The sequence below is a fragment of the Oncorhynchus masou genome, unplaced genomic scaffold, assembly GCF_036934945.1.
Source record: "Oncorhynchus masou masou isolate Uvic2021 unplaced genomic scaffold, UVic_Omas_1.1 unplaced_scaffold_1227, whole genome shotgun sequence".
Taxonomy (NCBI): Eukaryota; Metazoa; Chordata; class Actinopteri; order Salmoniformes; family Salmonidae; genus Oncorhynchus; species Oncorhynchus masou.
The window spans coordinates 4,827-18,958 of record NW_027002073.1 but is presented as its reverse complement, the minus strand read 5'-3'; the positions used below and the strand labels follow the sequence as shown (position 1 = coordinate 18,958).

Below are 14,132 nucleotides of genomic sequence, written 5' to 3'. Positions count from 1 at the left end.
ATATTTATTTAGATTTCAAGGCACACTTAACCAGCATGGATACCACAGTATTTTTGCAGCTATATGCCATTCCATCTGGTTTGGGCTTAGTGGGATTATCATTTGTTTTTCAAATGGACAATGACCCAAAACATCTCCAGGCTGTGAAGGGACTATTTGACCAAGAAGGAGAGTGAGGGAGTGCTGCATCACAATCACCCGACCTCAACCCAATTGAGATGGCTTGGGATAAATTGGACTGCAGAGTGAAGGAAAAGCAGCCAACAAGTACTCCGCATATGTGGGAATTCCTTCCAAGACTGTTGGCAAATAATTCCTGGTGAAGCTGGTTGAGAGAATCTCAAGAGTGTGCAACTCTGTTATCAAGGGCAAAGGGTGGCTACTTTGAAAAATCTAAAATATATTTTGATTTGTTTAACACTTGTTTTGGTTACTACATCATTCCATATGTGTTCTCATAGCTTTGATGTCTTCACAATTATTCTACAATGTAGAAAATAGTACAAATAAAGAAAAACCCTTGAATGAGTAGGTGTGTCCAAACATTTGGCTGGTAGTGTATATATCTACACATTTGAATAATTGTATGAGAAATCCGAAGAGTATACAACATGCCTCTCTAAGTATAAAAAATAATGGACAATTGAGATTATGTTGCTAAATCAAGTGGTCGAAGAGCTATTGACATTTGAATATTGTGATAATGCACTTTGTTGACGGTCCCTAACTAGTTGCTATTGACGGTGCACCAGAATGCTTGAGGTTTTGCCGTGTGAGTATGAAACTCGGGGAGTAATCGGGAAAATACCTGTGGAATGTCTTTCCTAACAGAGGCTAACCTGAGGTATGACGGTCACGTCGTTTGCGAAGTTTAAAGGTCTGACTGTCTAGCGAATATCGGAACTCTAACCAACTTTAAGGTGTCACATCCCTGAACAGGCTCAGCTGCCGGTCAGGACGAAGCATTCATCGGCAGGGCTCAGTCACACACAATGATAAATCCAAGAAAAATGTGTTTTCTCTCTGTTTGCGCTGTGCACTTGTTTACCAATGCAATAAACGCCACCAAGTCCACCTTCATAACATGCAACATGTCATGCTTGGGGACTACGTTCTACATATATCTTTAAATATTATTTAAAAATGTAGCTTTAGAGGTTCCGTAGAGAACTGCTACGGTGTTGAAAGAGGGCTTCCGTAGAGAACTGCAATGAGTCGACTGTGTGGAGCGATCCCAGTCTAAATGTTCAATTTGAATTTTATGGTTCCCTCTATATTAAACGTGATATATGAAATAAAATCGTTGAAGAAAATTATTAACTTTTTGTTTGAAAAATTAAAAAAACTAACTTTCCCTCAATCTGCTTTACACACTCCGGTCAGCAGACGGCGATGTGTGTGTTTCAGGCAGGTCTTCCCCCGGAGTCAGGCGCAAGTGGACCGGACGCTTCTTCAACAACAAGCTATTCGGTCGACACTAGTTACCACAGTCACAAAGAAATAAACCACGCCCATTTCTACAACCTCTCTTCTTACTAAAAATCAGATTTAAAAAATAATAATTTAAACCTAATATTAACCACATTAATAACCTTATGTCCAACCCTACCTTTTAAATTAAGACCCAAAAATAAAAATTACTATTTGTATTTTTTTTATTTTTACCGAAGCCAATTCTGACTTTGTGGCTGTGGTAACTTGGGACAACCCAGCCACGTTATTTTATAGTTCATTGGAAATTGGTCAGCCACCATGGTAGCTTGCTAGCCGAAATATTAACCCGCTTTAATGTATATTAGCCACTGTGTTTTGAACACACTCCTGTCAATCTAGCTAATTATATAATTTCATTGCATATTTACGTTGATATTGTTATTAGTTAGCTAACGGTAGCTGGCTGGTTAAGTTAGCATTAGCCTTGTTAGCTAACTGTTAGCTAACATCCCCGACCATGAGTTCACCAAGCTACTCTCCTCCTGATGAAGAAGAGGAGGAGGTCTGCTGGACGGAGAAAGAGGGTCTGTGGCTGAACGTTGTCGTGAAAGAGGAGAATGAAGAGGAGGATATCACAGTAACAAAAGTAGAGGAAGAGCAGGATGTTACAGTGAAAGAGGAAGAGGAGGTTACTGTGTTGGGAGTGAAGGAGAAGGGAGAGATAACTGTCACATTGGAAGAGGAAGAGACAGGAGATCGGATTAACACCAGTAAGTACGATCTTAAAAACATACGCTGTTGTTGAAATAAAGGGCAAGCTAACAGAGTCACACTTCCACTATCAAAACGGTCGTATATGTTGTTGTTGTTGTTGTTACAATCAGGTCTTGCTCTCTGAGCCCTTCTTGTTCTTCTTCGTGTGACTTTTCGTCAGACGAGACGCTGTGTTGCATATTGCTGCCTTTCGCAGGTCAGAGCGCAGTTTTGCATATTTTGGTCTCCCCAAAAAAGGGGAATGAGGAAAAATGTAAATTGCACCACCATCGAACCCTTCAGCTATACACTATCCCTCCCAAACCCACCATCCCATCCCACTACTTTAACCCTAAAGGATCCAACACCATCCCACTACTTTAACCCTAAAGGATCCTACACCATCCCACTACTTTAACCCTAAAGGATCCAACACCATCCCACTACTTTAACCCTAAAGGATCCTACACCAGCCCACTACTTTAACCCTAAAGGATCCTACACCATCCCACTACTTTAGCCCTAAAGGATCCTACACCATCCCACTACTTTAACCCTAAAGGGTCCTACACCAGCCCACTACTTTAACCCTAAAGGATCCAACACCATCCCACTACTTTAACCCTAAAGGATCCTACACATCCCACTACTTTAACCCTAAAGGATCCTACACCATCCCACTACATTAACCCTAAAGGATCCAACACCAGCCCACTACTTTAACCCTAAAGGATCCTACACCATCCCACTACTTTAACCCTAAAGGATCCTACACCATCCCACTACTTTAACCCTAAAGGATCCAACACCATCCCACTACTTTAACCCTAAAGGATCCTACACCATCCCATCCCACTACTTTAACCCTAAAGGATCCAACACCATCCCATCCCACTACTTTAACCCTAAAGGATCCTACACCATCCCACTACTTTAACCCTAAAGGATCCAACACCATCCCACTACTTTAACCCTAAAGGATCCTACACCATCCCATCCCACTACTTTAACCCTAAAGGATCCTACACCATCCCACTACTTTAACCCTAAAGGATCCTACACCATCCCACTACTTTAACCCTAAAGGATCCAACACCATCCCACTACTTTAACCCTAAAGGATCCTACACCATCCCACTACTTTAACCCTAAAGGATCCAACACCATCCCACTACTTTAACCCTAAAGGATCCTACACCATCCCACTACTTTAGCCCTAAAGGATCCAACACCATCCCAGCCCACTACTTTAACCCTAAAGGATCCAACACCATCCCACTACTTTAGCCCTAAAGGATCCAACACCATCCCAGCCCACTACTTTAACCCTAAAGGATCCTACATCATCCCACTACTTTAACCCTAAAGGATCCTACACCATCCCACTACTTTAACCCTAAAGGATCCTACTCCAGGGAGGATGGAACCTCTACTCTCTCAAAACAAAAAAAGAAAGGCGAGAGAAGAGATCATTTATTGATGTAAACACAAACGCCTAGCAACCCAAAGGTTGTGAGTTCGAATCACAGTTTCAACTACAACTACTTTTTTTTGCTACTTTACAACTGCTTAGCATGTTAGCAAAACCCTTCCCCTATCCCCTTTAACCTAACTCCTACATTTCACCTTTAACCCCTAGACGAGCTAGCGTTAGCCACCTAGCTGCTTAGCATGTTAGCTAACCCTTCCCCTATCCTCTTCAACCTTACTCCTACATGTAACCTTAACCCCTACTCTAGCTACCCTAGCTATTAGCCACCTAGCGAGAATTCGTAACATATCATTTAAAAAAACAACATTGTAACATATAGTTTGTTTTGCAAATTCATAACATATTTAGTGTTTGCAAATTTGTAACATATAATACAAATTGTGATTTAATAACACATACTAAATGGGTGATTGACATCCACAAAGTAAAACACGGCAAACATAACATCAGAGGCCAATGGGGACGAGCTTTACACCACTCAGTCCAATGGGGATGAGCTTTACACCACTCAGGCCAATGGGGACGAGCTTTACACCACTCAGTCCAATGGAGACGAGCTTACTAAATGGGTGATTGACATCCACAAAGTAAAACACGGCAAACATAACATCAGAGGCCAATGGGGACGAGCTTTACACCACTCAGTCCAATGGGGACGAGGTTTACACCACTCAGTCCAATGGGGACGAGCTTTACACCACTCAGTCCAATGGGGACGAGCTTTACACCACTCAGTCCAATGGGGACGAGCTTTACACCACTCAGGCCAATGGGGACGAGCTTTACACCACTCAGGCCAATGGGGACGAGCTTTACACCACTCAGGCCAACGCTCCACAGTCCAATGGGGACGAGCTTTACACCACTCAGTCCAATGGGGACGACCTTAACACCACTCAGGCCAATGGGGACGAGGCCAATGGGGACGAGGTTTACACCACTCAGTCCAATGGGGACGAGCTTAACACCACTCAGGCCAATGGGGACGAGGTTTACACCACTCAGTCCAATGGGATGAGCTTTACACCACTCAGTCCAATGGGGATGAGCTTTACACCACTCAGGCCAATGGGGACGAGCTTTACCCCACTCAGGTCAACGCTCCACATTTCAATGGTGGTGAACTGTACATCACTACAGCCGGCGCTTGGCATTGAGCATGGTGATCTTAGCCTTGTGTGCGGCTGCTCTGCCATGGAGACCCTTTCATGACGCTCCCTACGAACAGTTATTGTGTTGACCTTGCATCCAGAGGCAGTTGGGAACTCAGTAGTGAGTGTTACAATCGAGCACAGATGATTTTTACGTGCCGCCGCTTCAGCACTCTGCGGTCCCGTCCTGTGAGCTTGCGTGGCCTACCACTTCGCGGCTGAGCCATTGTTGCTCCAAGACGTTTCCACTTCACAATAACAGCACATACAGATGACCGAGGCAGCTCAAGCAGGGCAGAAATTTGACAAACTGACTTGTTTGAAAGGTGGTATTCTATGACTGTGCCACATTGAAAGTCACTGAGCTCTTCAGTAAGGCCATTCTACTGGCAGTGTTTGTCTATGGAGATTGCATGGCGGTGTGTTCCATTTTATACACCTGTCAGCAATGGGTGTGGCTGAAATAGCCAAATCCACTCATTTGAAGGGGTGTCCACATACTTTTGTGTATGTGTATATATAGTGTATAGGGCAGTCCCTGACGACAAAACAATGTTTGTCCACCGAAAGTCGTCTGCTCTTTCCACCAATCGATTGGTTGAAATGTTACGTGTATTTCCCCATATATAGACACAGCCCATGTGTTTTAATTAAATCAACTATATGTACTGAAGTGATGCTTTAAGCTGTTTGATTAAATGATTACAGACACACAAATGACTCAAGAGGGAGCCAGAGATCTTGTTAACCAGTTAACCAGAGTTCTCCTCTCTCCCTGCTGGCTGTCTCAGATTCCACCTGAAAAAAACAACTGAACCTGACAGTTCTCCTCTCTCTCCTGCTGGCTGTCTCAGATTCCACCTGAAGTTAAAAACAACTGAACCTGACAGTTCTCCTCTCTCTCCTGCTGGCTGTCTCAGATTCCACCTGAAGTTAAAAACAACTGAACCTGACAGTTCTCCTCTCTCTCCTGCTGGCTGTCTCAGATTCCACCTGAAGTTAAAAACAACTGAACCTGACAGTTCTCCTCTCTCTCCTGCTGGCTGTCTCAGATTCCACCTGAAGTTAAAAACAACTGAACCTGACAGTTCTCCTCTCTCTCCTGCTGGCTGTCTCAGATTCCACCTGAAGTTAAAAACAACTGAACCTGACAGTTCTCCTCTCTCTCCTGCTGGCTGTCTCAGATTCCACCTGAAGTTAAAAACAACTTAACCTGACAGTTCTCCTCTCTCTCCTGCTGGCTGTCTCAGATTCCACCTGAAGTTTCTCCTCTCTCTCCCTGCTGGCGGTCTCAGATTCCAAAGTTAAAAACAACTTAACCAGTTCTCCTCTCTCCTGAGATTCCACCTGAAGTTAAAAACTCCTCTCTCTCCTGCTGGCTGTCTCAGATTCCACCTGAAGTTAAAAACAACTGAACCCGACAGTTCTCCTCTCTCTCCTGCTGGCTGTCTCAGATTCCACCTGAAGTTAAAAACAACTGAACCCGACAGTTCTCCTCTCTCCTGCTGGCTGTCTCAGATTCCACCTGAAGTTAAAACAACTGAACCTGACAGTTCTCCTCTCTCCTGCTGGCGGTCTCAGATTCCACCTGAAGTTAAAAACAACTGAACCTGACAGTTTGAACTCTCTCTCCTGCTGGCGGTCTCAGATTCCACCTGAAGTTAAAAACTGAACCTGACAGTTCTCTCCTGCTGGCTGTCTCAGATTCCACCTGAAGTTAAAAACAACTGAACCTGCTGGCTGTCTCAGATTCCACCTGTTAAAAACAACTGAACCTGACAGTTCTCCTCTCTCTCCTGCTGGCTGTCTCAGATTCCACCTGAAGTTGCTGGGCAACACAAGGAGTCAGCGACCTTTTCTCATGTGGAATGCCAATTTATTTGACCATTTCTACCAATCTGCGTGCCGGTTATGGTTTTCATATCCACATTTTCGTGGATCAGTTTCATTTCAATTAACGTTTTCAAATCTCAAAATCATTGCCGATTGGTTAATCAAATTTCTATCTAAATGAAAATTAAACCTAAAAACATGTCACTTTTATCGCCGTTAGCAACTCGATAAAAATACCCTACATAAAACCAACAAATAAAAACATTGCAGCCTGCATGTAGAAAATATCCTAATAAATATACTATAAATCACATTGGCTAAGCATGGCCTGTCTGCAACAAACTGTAAACATTGTATCAACTGTCCACCCCGAGGCTGGTGCTAGCCAACTGGAAACATTGTATCAACGGTCCAGCCCAAGCCTGGTGCTAGTTATCTGGAAACATTGTATCAACGGTCCAGCCCAAGGCTGGTGCTAGCCAACTGGAAACTTGAGTTTCCTGCTTCAGTGAGCTCAGGACAGACACAGCTGTTTGCACAACGGATAAGAAGCTTGACTTGGGCTGTTCCTCTTATAGAATATCAGATCAACAGTATATTGGAGCTCCTGGTCCTCTTATATCCCCGAGCTGACAAGGTACAAATCTGTCGTTCTGCCCCTGAACAGGCAGTTAACCCACTGTTCCTAGGCCGTCATTGAAAATAAGAATTTGTTCTTAACTGACTTGCCTAGTTAAATAAAGGTAAAATTAAAAAATATATAAACCGTACTGGCAGGAAGCTTGGTCACGATACTCAAAAAAGCAATCAAATTAAATTGTTTACCTTTGATGAGCTTCGGATGTTTTCACTCATGAGACTCCCAGTTAGACAGCAAATGTTAATTTTGTTCCATAAAGATTATTTTTATAGCCGAAATACCTGCTTTTGTTGTTCACGTTTTGTTGAGAAATCCACCGGAAATTGCGGTCATGACAACGCTGAAAAAATGTACAAATTAGATCCATAATATTGACAGAAACATGGCAAACGTTTTTTTATAATCAATCCTCAAGGTGTTTTACAAATATCTATTCGATAATATATCAACCGGGACAATGGGCTTTTCAGTAGGAGTAAGAAGAACAATGGCCGCCTTTGTCTATTACGCACAAATCACTCTGAGAGCCACCACATGACCACTGACGCAATGTTGTCGTTCACGCTCATTTTTCAAAATAAAAGCCTGAAACTATGTCTAAAGTCTGTAGACACATTAGGGAAGCCATAGGAAAATCTGGTTGATATCCCTTTCAATGGTCAATAGGGATGCATAGGAACACAGAGCTTTCAAAATAAGAGTCACTTCCTGATTGGATTTTCTCAGGCTTTCGCTTGCAATATCAGTTCTGTTATATTCACATACAATATTTTTAGAGTTTTGGAAACGTTAGTGTTTTCTATCCTAAGCTGTCAATTATATGCATATTCTAGCATCTGGTCCTGAGAAATAGCCTGTTTACTTTGGTAACGTTATTTTTCCAAAAATGAAAATAGTTCCCCCTAGCCCCAAGAGGTTTTAATTAAGAAATGCATAAATTCCATAAATTACCTTTTAACAAGGCACACCTGTTAATTGAAATGAATTCCAGGTAAACTACCTCATGATGCTGGTTGAGAGAACGCCAAGCGTGTGCAAAGCTGTCATGGTAACGGGTGGCTACTTTGAAGAATCTCAAATATAAAAGATAGTTTGTTTTGTTTAACACTTTTGTGGTTACTACATGATTCCATGAGTTACTTCATAATTTTGATGTCTTCACTATTATTCTACAATGTAGAAAATAGTCAAATGAAAACCCTTGAATGAGTAGGTGTTCTAAAACTTTAGACCGGTAGTGTGTGTATAGATATTGTTGATGTCCCTAAACCGTATCGTACCGAACAGTACTGTGGTGTCGCGGTATCGTGCCGCACCGTGTGTTTCACGGTTCACAAAACTCACGGTTCTGTATGATACGGAACAGTGGCGTGACGGTACTAGAGGTCGACCGATTAATCGGAATGGCTGATTTAATTAGGGCCGATTTCAAGTTTTCATAACAATCGGAAATCGGTATTTTTGGACACCGATTTGGCCGATTTTTATTATTTTAAAATATTTTTTTACACCTTTATTTAATCTTTATTTAACTAGGCAAGTCAGTTAAGAACACATTCTTGTTTTCAATGATGGCCTAGGAACGGTGGGTTAACTGCCTCGTTCAGGGGCAGAACGATAGATTTTTACCTTGTCAGCTCGAGGGATTCAATCTTGCAACCTTACAGTTAACTAGTCCAACGCTCTAACCACCTGATTACATTGCACTCCACGAGGAGTCTGCCTGTTACACGAATGCAGTAGAAGCCAAGTTAAGTTGCTAGCTAGCATTAAACTTATCTTGTAAAAAAACAATCAATCAATCATAATCACTAGTTAACTACACGTGGTTGATTGGTTGATATTACTAGTTTATCTAGCGTGTCCTGCGTTGCATATAATCGATGCAGTGCGTATCGTAGCTCCAATGTGTACCTAACCATAAACATCAATGCCTTTCTTAAAATCAATACACAGAAGTATATATTTTTAAACCTGCATATTTAGCTAAAAGAAATCCAGGTTAGCAGGCAATATTAACCAGGTGAAATTGTGTCACTTCTCATGCATTCATTGCACGCAGAGTCAGTGTATATGCAGCAGTTTGGGCCGCCTAATTTGCCAGAATTTTACGTAATTATGACATAACATTGAAGGTTGTGCAATGTAACAGGGATATTTAGACTCACCTGTTCGATAAAATACGGAACGGTTCCGTATTTCACTGAAAGAATATACGTCTTGTATTCGAGATAATAGTTTCCGGATTCGACCATATTAATGACCTAAGGCTCGTATTTCTGTGTGTTATTATATTATAATTAAGTCTATGATTTGATAGAGCAGTCTGACTGAGCGGTGGTAGGCAGCAGCAGGCTCGTAAGCATTCATTCAAACAGCACTTTCCTGCGCTTTGCCAGAAGCTCTTCGCTGTGCTTCAAGCCAATCAATTCCGAGATGAGGCTGGTGTAACCGATGTGAAATGGCTAGCTAGTTAGCAGAGTGCGCGCTAATAGAGTTTCAAACGTCACTCGCTCTGAGACTTGGAGTAGTTTTTCCCCTTTCTCTGCATGGGTAACGCTGCTTTGAGGGTGGCTGTTGTCGTTGTGTTCCTGGTTCAAGCCCAGGTAGGAGTGAGGAGAGGGATGGAAGCTATACTGTTACACTGGCAATACTAAAGTGCCTATAAGAACATCCAATAGTCAAAGGTTAATGAAAGACTAATGGTATAGAGGGACATAGTCCTATAATTCCTATAATAACGACAACCTAAAACTTCTTACCTGGGAATATTGAAGACTCATGGTATAGGAACCACCAGCTTTCATATTCTCATGTTCTGAGCAAGGAACTTAAACGTTAGCTTTCTTACATGGCACATATTGCACTTTTACTTTCTTCTCCAACACTTTGTTTTTGCATTATTTAAACCAAATTGAACATGTTTCATTATTTATTTGAGGCTAAATTGATTTTATTGATGTATTATATTAAGTTAAAATAAGTGTTCATTCAGTATTGTTGTAATTGTCATTACTACAAATCATTTATTTTTATTTTTAAATCGGCCGATTAATCGGTATCGGCTTTTTTTTAAGGTCCTGCAATAATCGGTATGAAAAATCATAATCGGTCGACCTCTACTATATAGCCTAGAAACCTGGTTAAACTATCATTATGACATCGTGGATGCATTCTAGAATATACTATATAACCTAGAAACCTGGTTAAACTATCATTATGACATCGTGGATGCATTCTAGACGGTTTCGATACATCCACAAAATAAATGCCTGAGAAATCTGTCATTTGTATTTAGATTTTCCATTTATTTTAACAGTAAAAGTTTATTTATTATAATAGTAAACATGGGTAGCTTGAATTCCCAGAGTTCCTCTGTCCAGTATCTGTGTTCTTTTGCCAATCTTAATTTATTTTATTTTATTGGCCAGTCTGAGATATGGCATTTTGTTTGCAACTCTGCCTCGAAGGCCAGCATCGTTGAGACTGGTGTTTTGACATTGTCAAGGTACTGGAGTGACCATCACAAAGCCCTGACTTCAATCCCATGGAAGGTTTGTGGGCAGAACTGAAAAAGTGTGTGTGAGCAAGGAGGCCTTACAAACCTGACTCCGTTACACCAGCTCTGTCAGGAGGAATTTAAATGCAATGCTACCAAATACTAATTGAGTGGGTGTAAACTTCTGACCCACTGGGAATGTGATGAAAGAAATAAAAGCTGAAATAAATCATTCTCTCTACTATTATTCTGACATTTCACATTCATAAAAATAAAGTGGTGATCCTAACTGACCTAAAACAGGGAATTTTTACTAGGATTAAAATGTCAGGAATTGTGAAAAACTGAGTTTACATGCCTTAGCCAAATACATTTAAACATCCGACCTCAACTGAACATATGGCAATTGTGCGGCAATTTTAGAAAGGGGCGACAGTCGTCTGGCACACTGCTTAGGGGTTCAGCAACTGTAATAACTTTCTCGCCTACACTCGTCGATGTTACTTCTCATGTGATTTAAAAAAATTAAAAAAAACACAAAAAAAACAGTGCAGTCCATTGTCAAATAATCATTCATTAGAGACAATTGTTGTACAACATCATGGCTACGCTGTTGGCATCACCTTTTACAGTGGACTTCTGCTGTTGTTGGCCTTTAATCATCTGACTTTGTTGTTCACACAGGAGAGAGACGGGCCAATCGTGGATCCTCTGGGGAGCCTCAACAACATCATGATGCTGACAAGAAAGTGAAGAGTCTCTCCGCAACCAGATCAAAACACCTGAAGAAACCCCAGCGGAGACCCAAAACGAAAACTCACTGCTGCTCTGACTGTGGGAAGAGTTACTTAAGATCAGATTCACTGAAACTACACCAGAGAAGTCACACTGGAGAGAAACCTTTTTGCTGCTCTGACTGTGGGAAGAAATTCACCTCCTCGGCAGACCTTAAAAGACATCAGAGAATCCACACAGGAGAGAAACCTTTTAGCTGCTCTGACTGTGGAAAGAGTTTTGTTTCTTCAGGACATTTAAAATCTCACCAGAGAACACACAAAGTAGAGAAACCCTATAGCTGTACTCAATGTGGGAAGAGTTTTACTCACTCAAGCAGCTTGATAGTACACCAGAGAACACACACAGGAGAGAAACCTTATAACTGTGATCAGTGTGGGAAGAGTTTTCTTTCATCTGGTCGTCTGACAATACACCAGAGAACACACACAGGAGAGAAACCTTACAGCTGTGATCACTGTGGGAAGAGTTTTACTACATCTAGCCAGCTGACTTTGCACCAGAGAACACACACAGGACAGAATCCTTATAGCTGTACTCAATGTGGGAAGAGTTTTACTCAGTCAAACAGCCTGGTATCACATCAGAGAACACACACAGGAGAGAAACCTCATAGCTGTGATCAATGTGACAAGAGATACTCTGATAAAAGATCTCTGATTAAACATCAGAAAATACATAGTTGAAGGAGTTGTTTCATGATATCAATGAAATAATGTCACAATGTAGAATGTTTTAACATTGTAGAGGAAGTATTTTAATGACGTCACAATGTAGAACCCTAAATGTTTGTCCCCTGTTCTATTGATTTCAACATGATATGGATATTAGCCTCAGGGGGGAAATCTAGGCCTGAATTGGTCACAAAAAGTGACTAACAAAAAAAGAGTTGTTCCACTGACCACGTTGGTGACCCACCTCATTCAATATGCAACACTTCAAAATGTATCTGGCTGTTTTCTCCTAATTGTCCTCTAACCAGTGGTGTACACATTATTCCCAGATTCCGTGTGGTTTTTGCTGCGTTAGTTTTAACAGGACTTGCAGCCTCATCTCTCCCCTCTCGGCACAATTGATTTCAACGTGATATCGATGAGTGATGACAAATAAGTGTTGCGTTCCTTTGTTTAGCGACCCCTACATTTAAATGCATCACTCCAAAATGTAGCTGACTGTCTTCTGCAGGTTGTCCTCTAACCAGTGAGGTAAAAGATATCTCCCATTTCCAGGTGTTTTTTTTGTGTGTGTTCGTTCCAACATCATGTACAACCTGATTTCTAATCGATATCAGTGATTTATTGCTACTGTCAAAATAACAGTGTTTCTGGTGCTTGTGGAGCTTGTTTTAAAAAGTAAAATGATTATTGTTGCACGTTTGTTTAAATTTTATGATTTTCAATTTATCAAACTGTTAATGCGTATTGGTTATCGATTTGGACACCCCAAAATGTCATTAAAAAGATGCCCGAAGTCCAATATGTTTGGTTGAAAGTGAAAGTTAAGATGTCTTTTTGGGTCGTTTTTTTTCAATGACTTGAAAACAACTTAATTTCAACGTACTTGCAGCCTGGACGCAGTATAATAAATTGAGTCTATAATCAATGTTATTAACAATCTAACATCACTCCTGTATTTCTTGACAACATTCAAGTGCTAATTGTCTTAATTCCACTACTGAAGAAGCATGACTGAAATCACCTCATATTTCAAACATCAGGCCTGACAAAATATACATGTTTTATTATTCCATGCCTCACCATTAAGTGAAGTATTGCCAATACATATTAACAAAGCGGTGTACATTTGGTTTTGATAATTCATATTTACAATTATGTAACATTTAGTAATCATAGTTATTCATGCAACCAACTGACAGTTGGAGGTGTGATGTCGTTAAGGGAGATGGAGGTGTGTTTTTTGTGGGTCTGGACAGGTGTGATGTAGTTAATGGAGAAGGAGGTGTGTTCTAGTGGGTCTGGGCAGGTGTGATGTAGTTAATGGAGATGGAGGTGTGTTCTAGTGGGTCTGGGCAGGTGTGATGTACTTCATGTTTGTATGATGTTGTCCTTTGTATGTTTTGTATTGTTTATAAAAAGATAAATAAAATATTTTTCCCACTGCAAAGTAACACCTCACAGTTGTATATTTGGAGTTATTACATTAAACCAATCAGAATTCAGGAGAATGCCAAAGTCAGGTGTGAAGTAATATGGAGGACCAGCCTAGTCCCTATGATGTAAACTACAACCGAAATCATTTAAAATGTAGAACTTTAAATTAAACTAATCGTTTGCACTCATTACTTGAGTGTTTAAAGTAAACCAACGTTTTGGAAAATATAACACCATCTAACCAAATATCAAAGAATGTTAGCTATATGCTCTTATCTTAGCCAGCCAGATAACGTTAGCTATATGCAGCTATTTAGCCAACTAGCTATTAGCCTAAACGGCATAACCAACCAGCGCGGTTATGGTCAGCAGAGACCAACTACCGGAAAATTTACAAAACTCCCGTAGTCTAATTCACAGAAAA

At 41.0% G+C, this 14,132-nt stretch overlaps 1 protein-coding gene across 1 annotated transcript; it reads left to right on the top strand.

The window, feature by feature from the left end:
- The first annotated feature begins 1,730 nt into the window (after positions 1-1,730).
- Positions 1,731-13,498, top strand: LOC135529984 (gastrula zinc finger protein XlCGF17.1-like). Its single transcript, XM_064958381.1, has 2 exons — positions 1,731-2,204; positions 11,487-13,498. The coding sequence occupies exons 1-2, from the start codon at positions 1,952-1,954 to the stop codon at positions 12,281-12,283; spliced, it is 1,050 nt and encodes a 349-aa protein (XP_064814453.1). The 5' UTR covers positions 1,731-1,951; the 3' UTR covers positions 12,284-13,498.
- The last annotated feature ends 634 nt before the right edge of the window (positions 13,499-14,132 follow it).

What these genes read in the sequence shown, in the direction of transcription:
- LOC135529984 (XM_064958381.1), top strand. Translation starts at nt 1,952, where the DNA reads ATGAGTTCACCAAGCTACTCTCCTCCTGATGAAGAAGAGGAGGAGGTC. An exon ending in AGGAGATCGGATTAACACCA is followed by an intron (nt 2,205 to 11,486) that starts GTAAGTACGATC and finishes TTGTTCACACAG; the next exon opens with GAGAGAGACGGGCCAATCGT.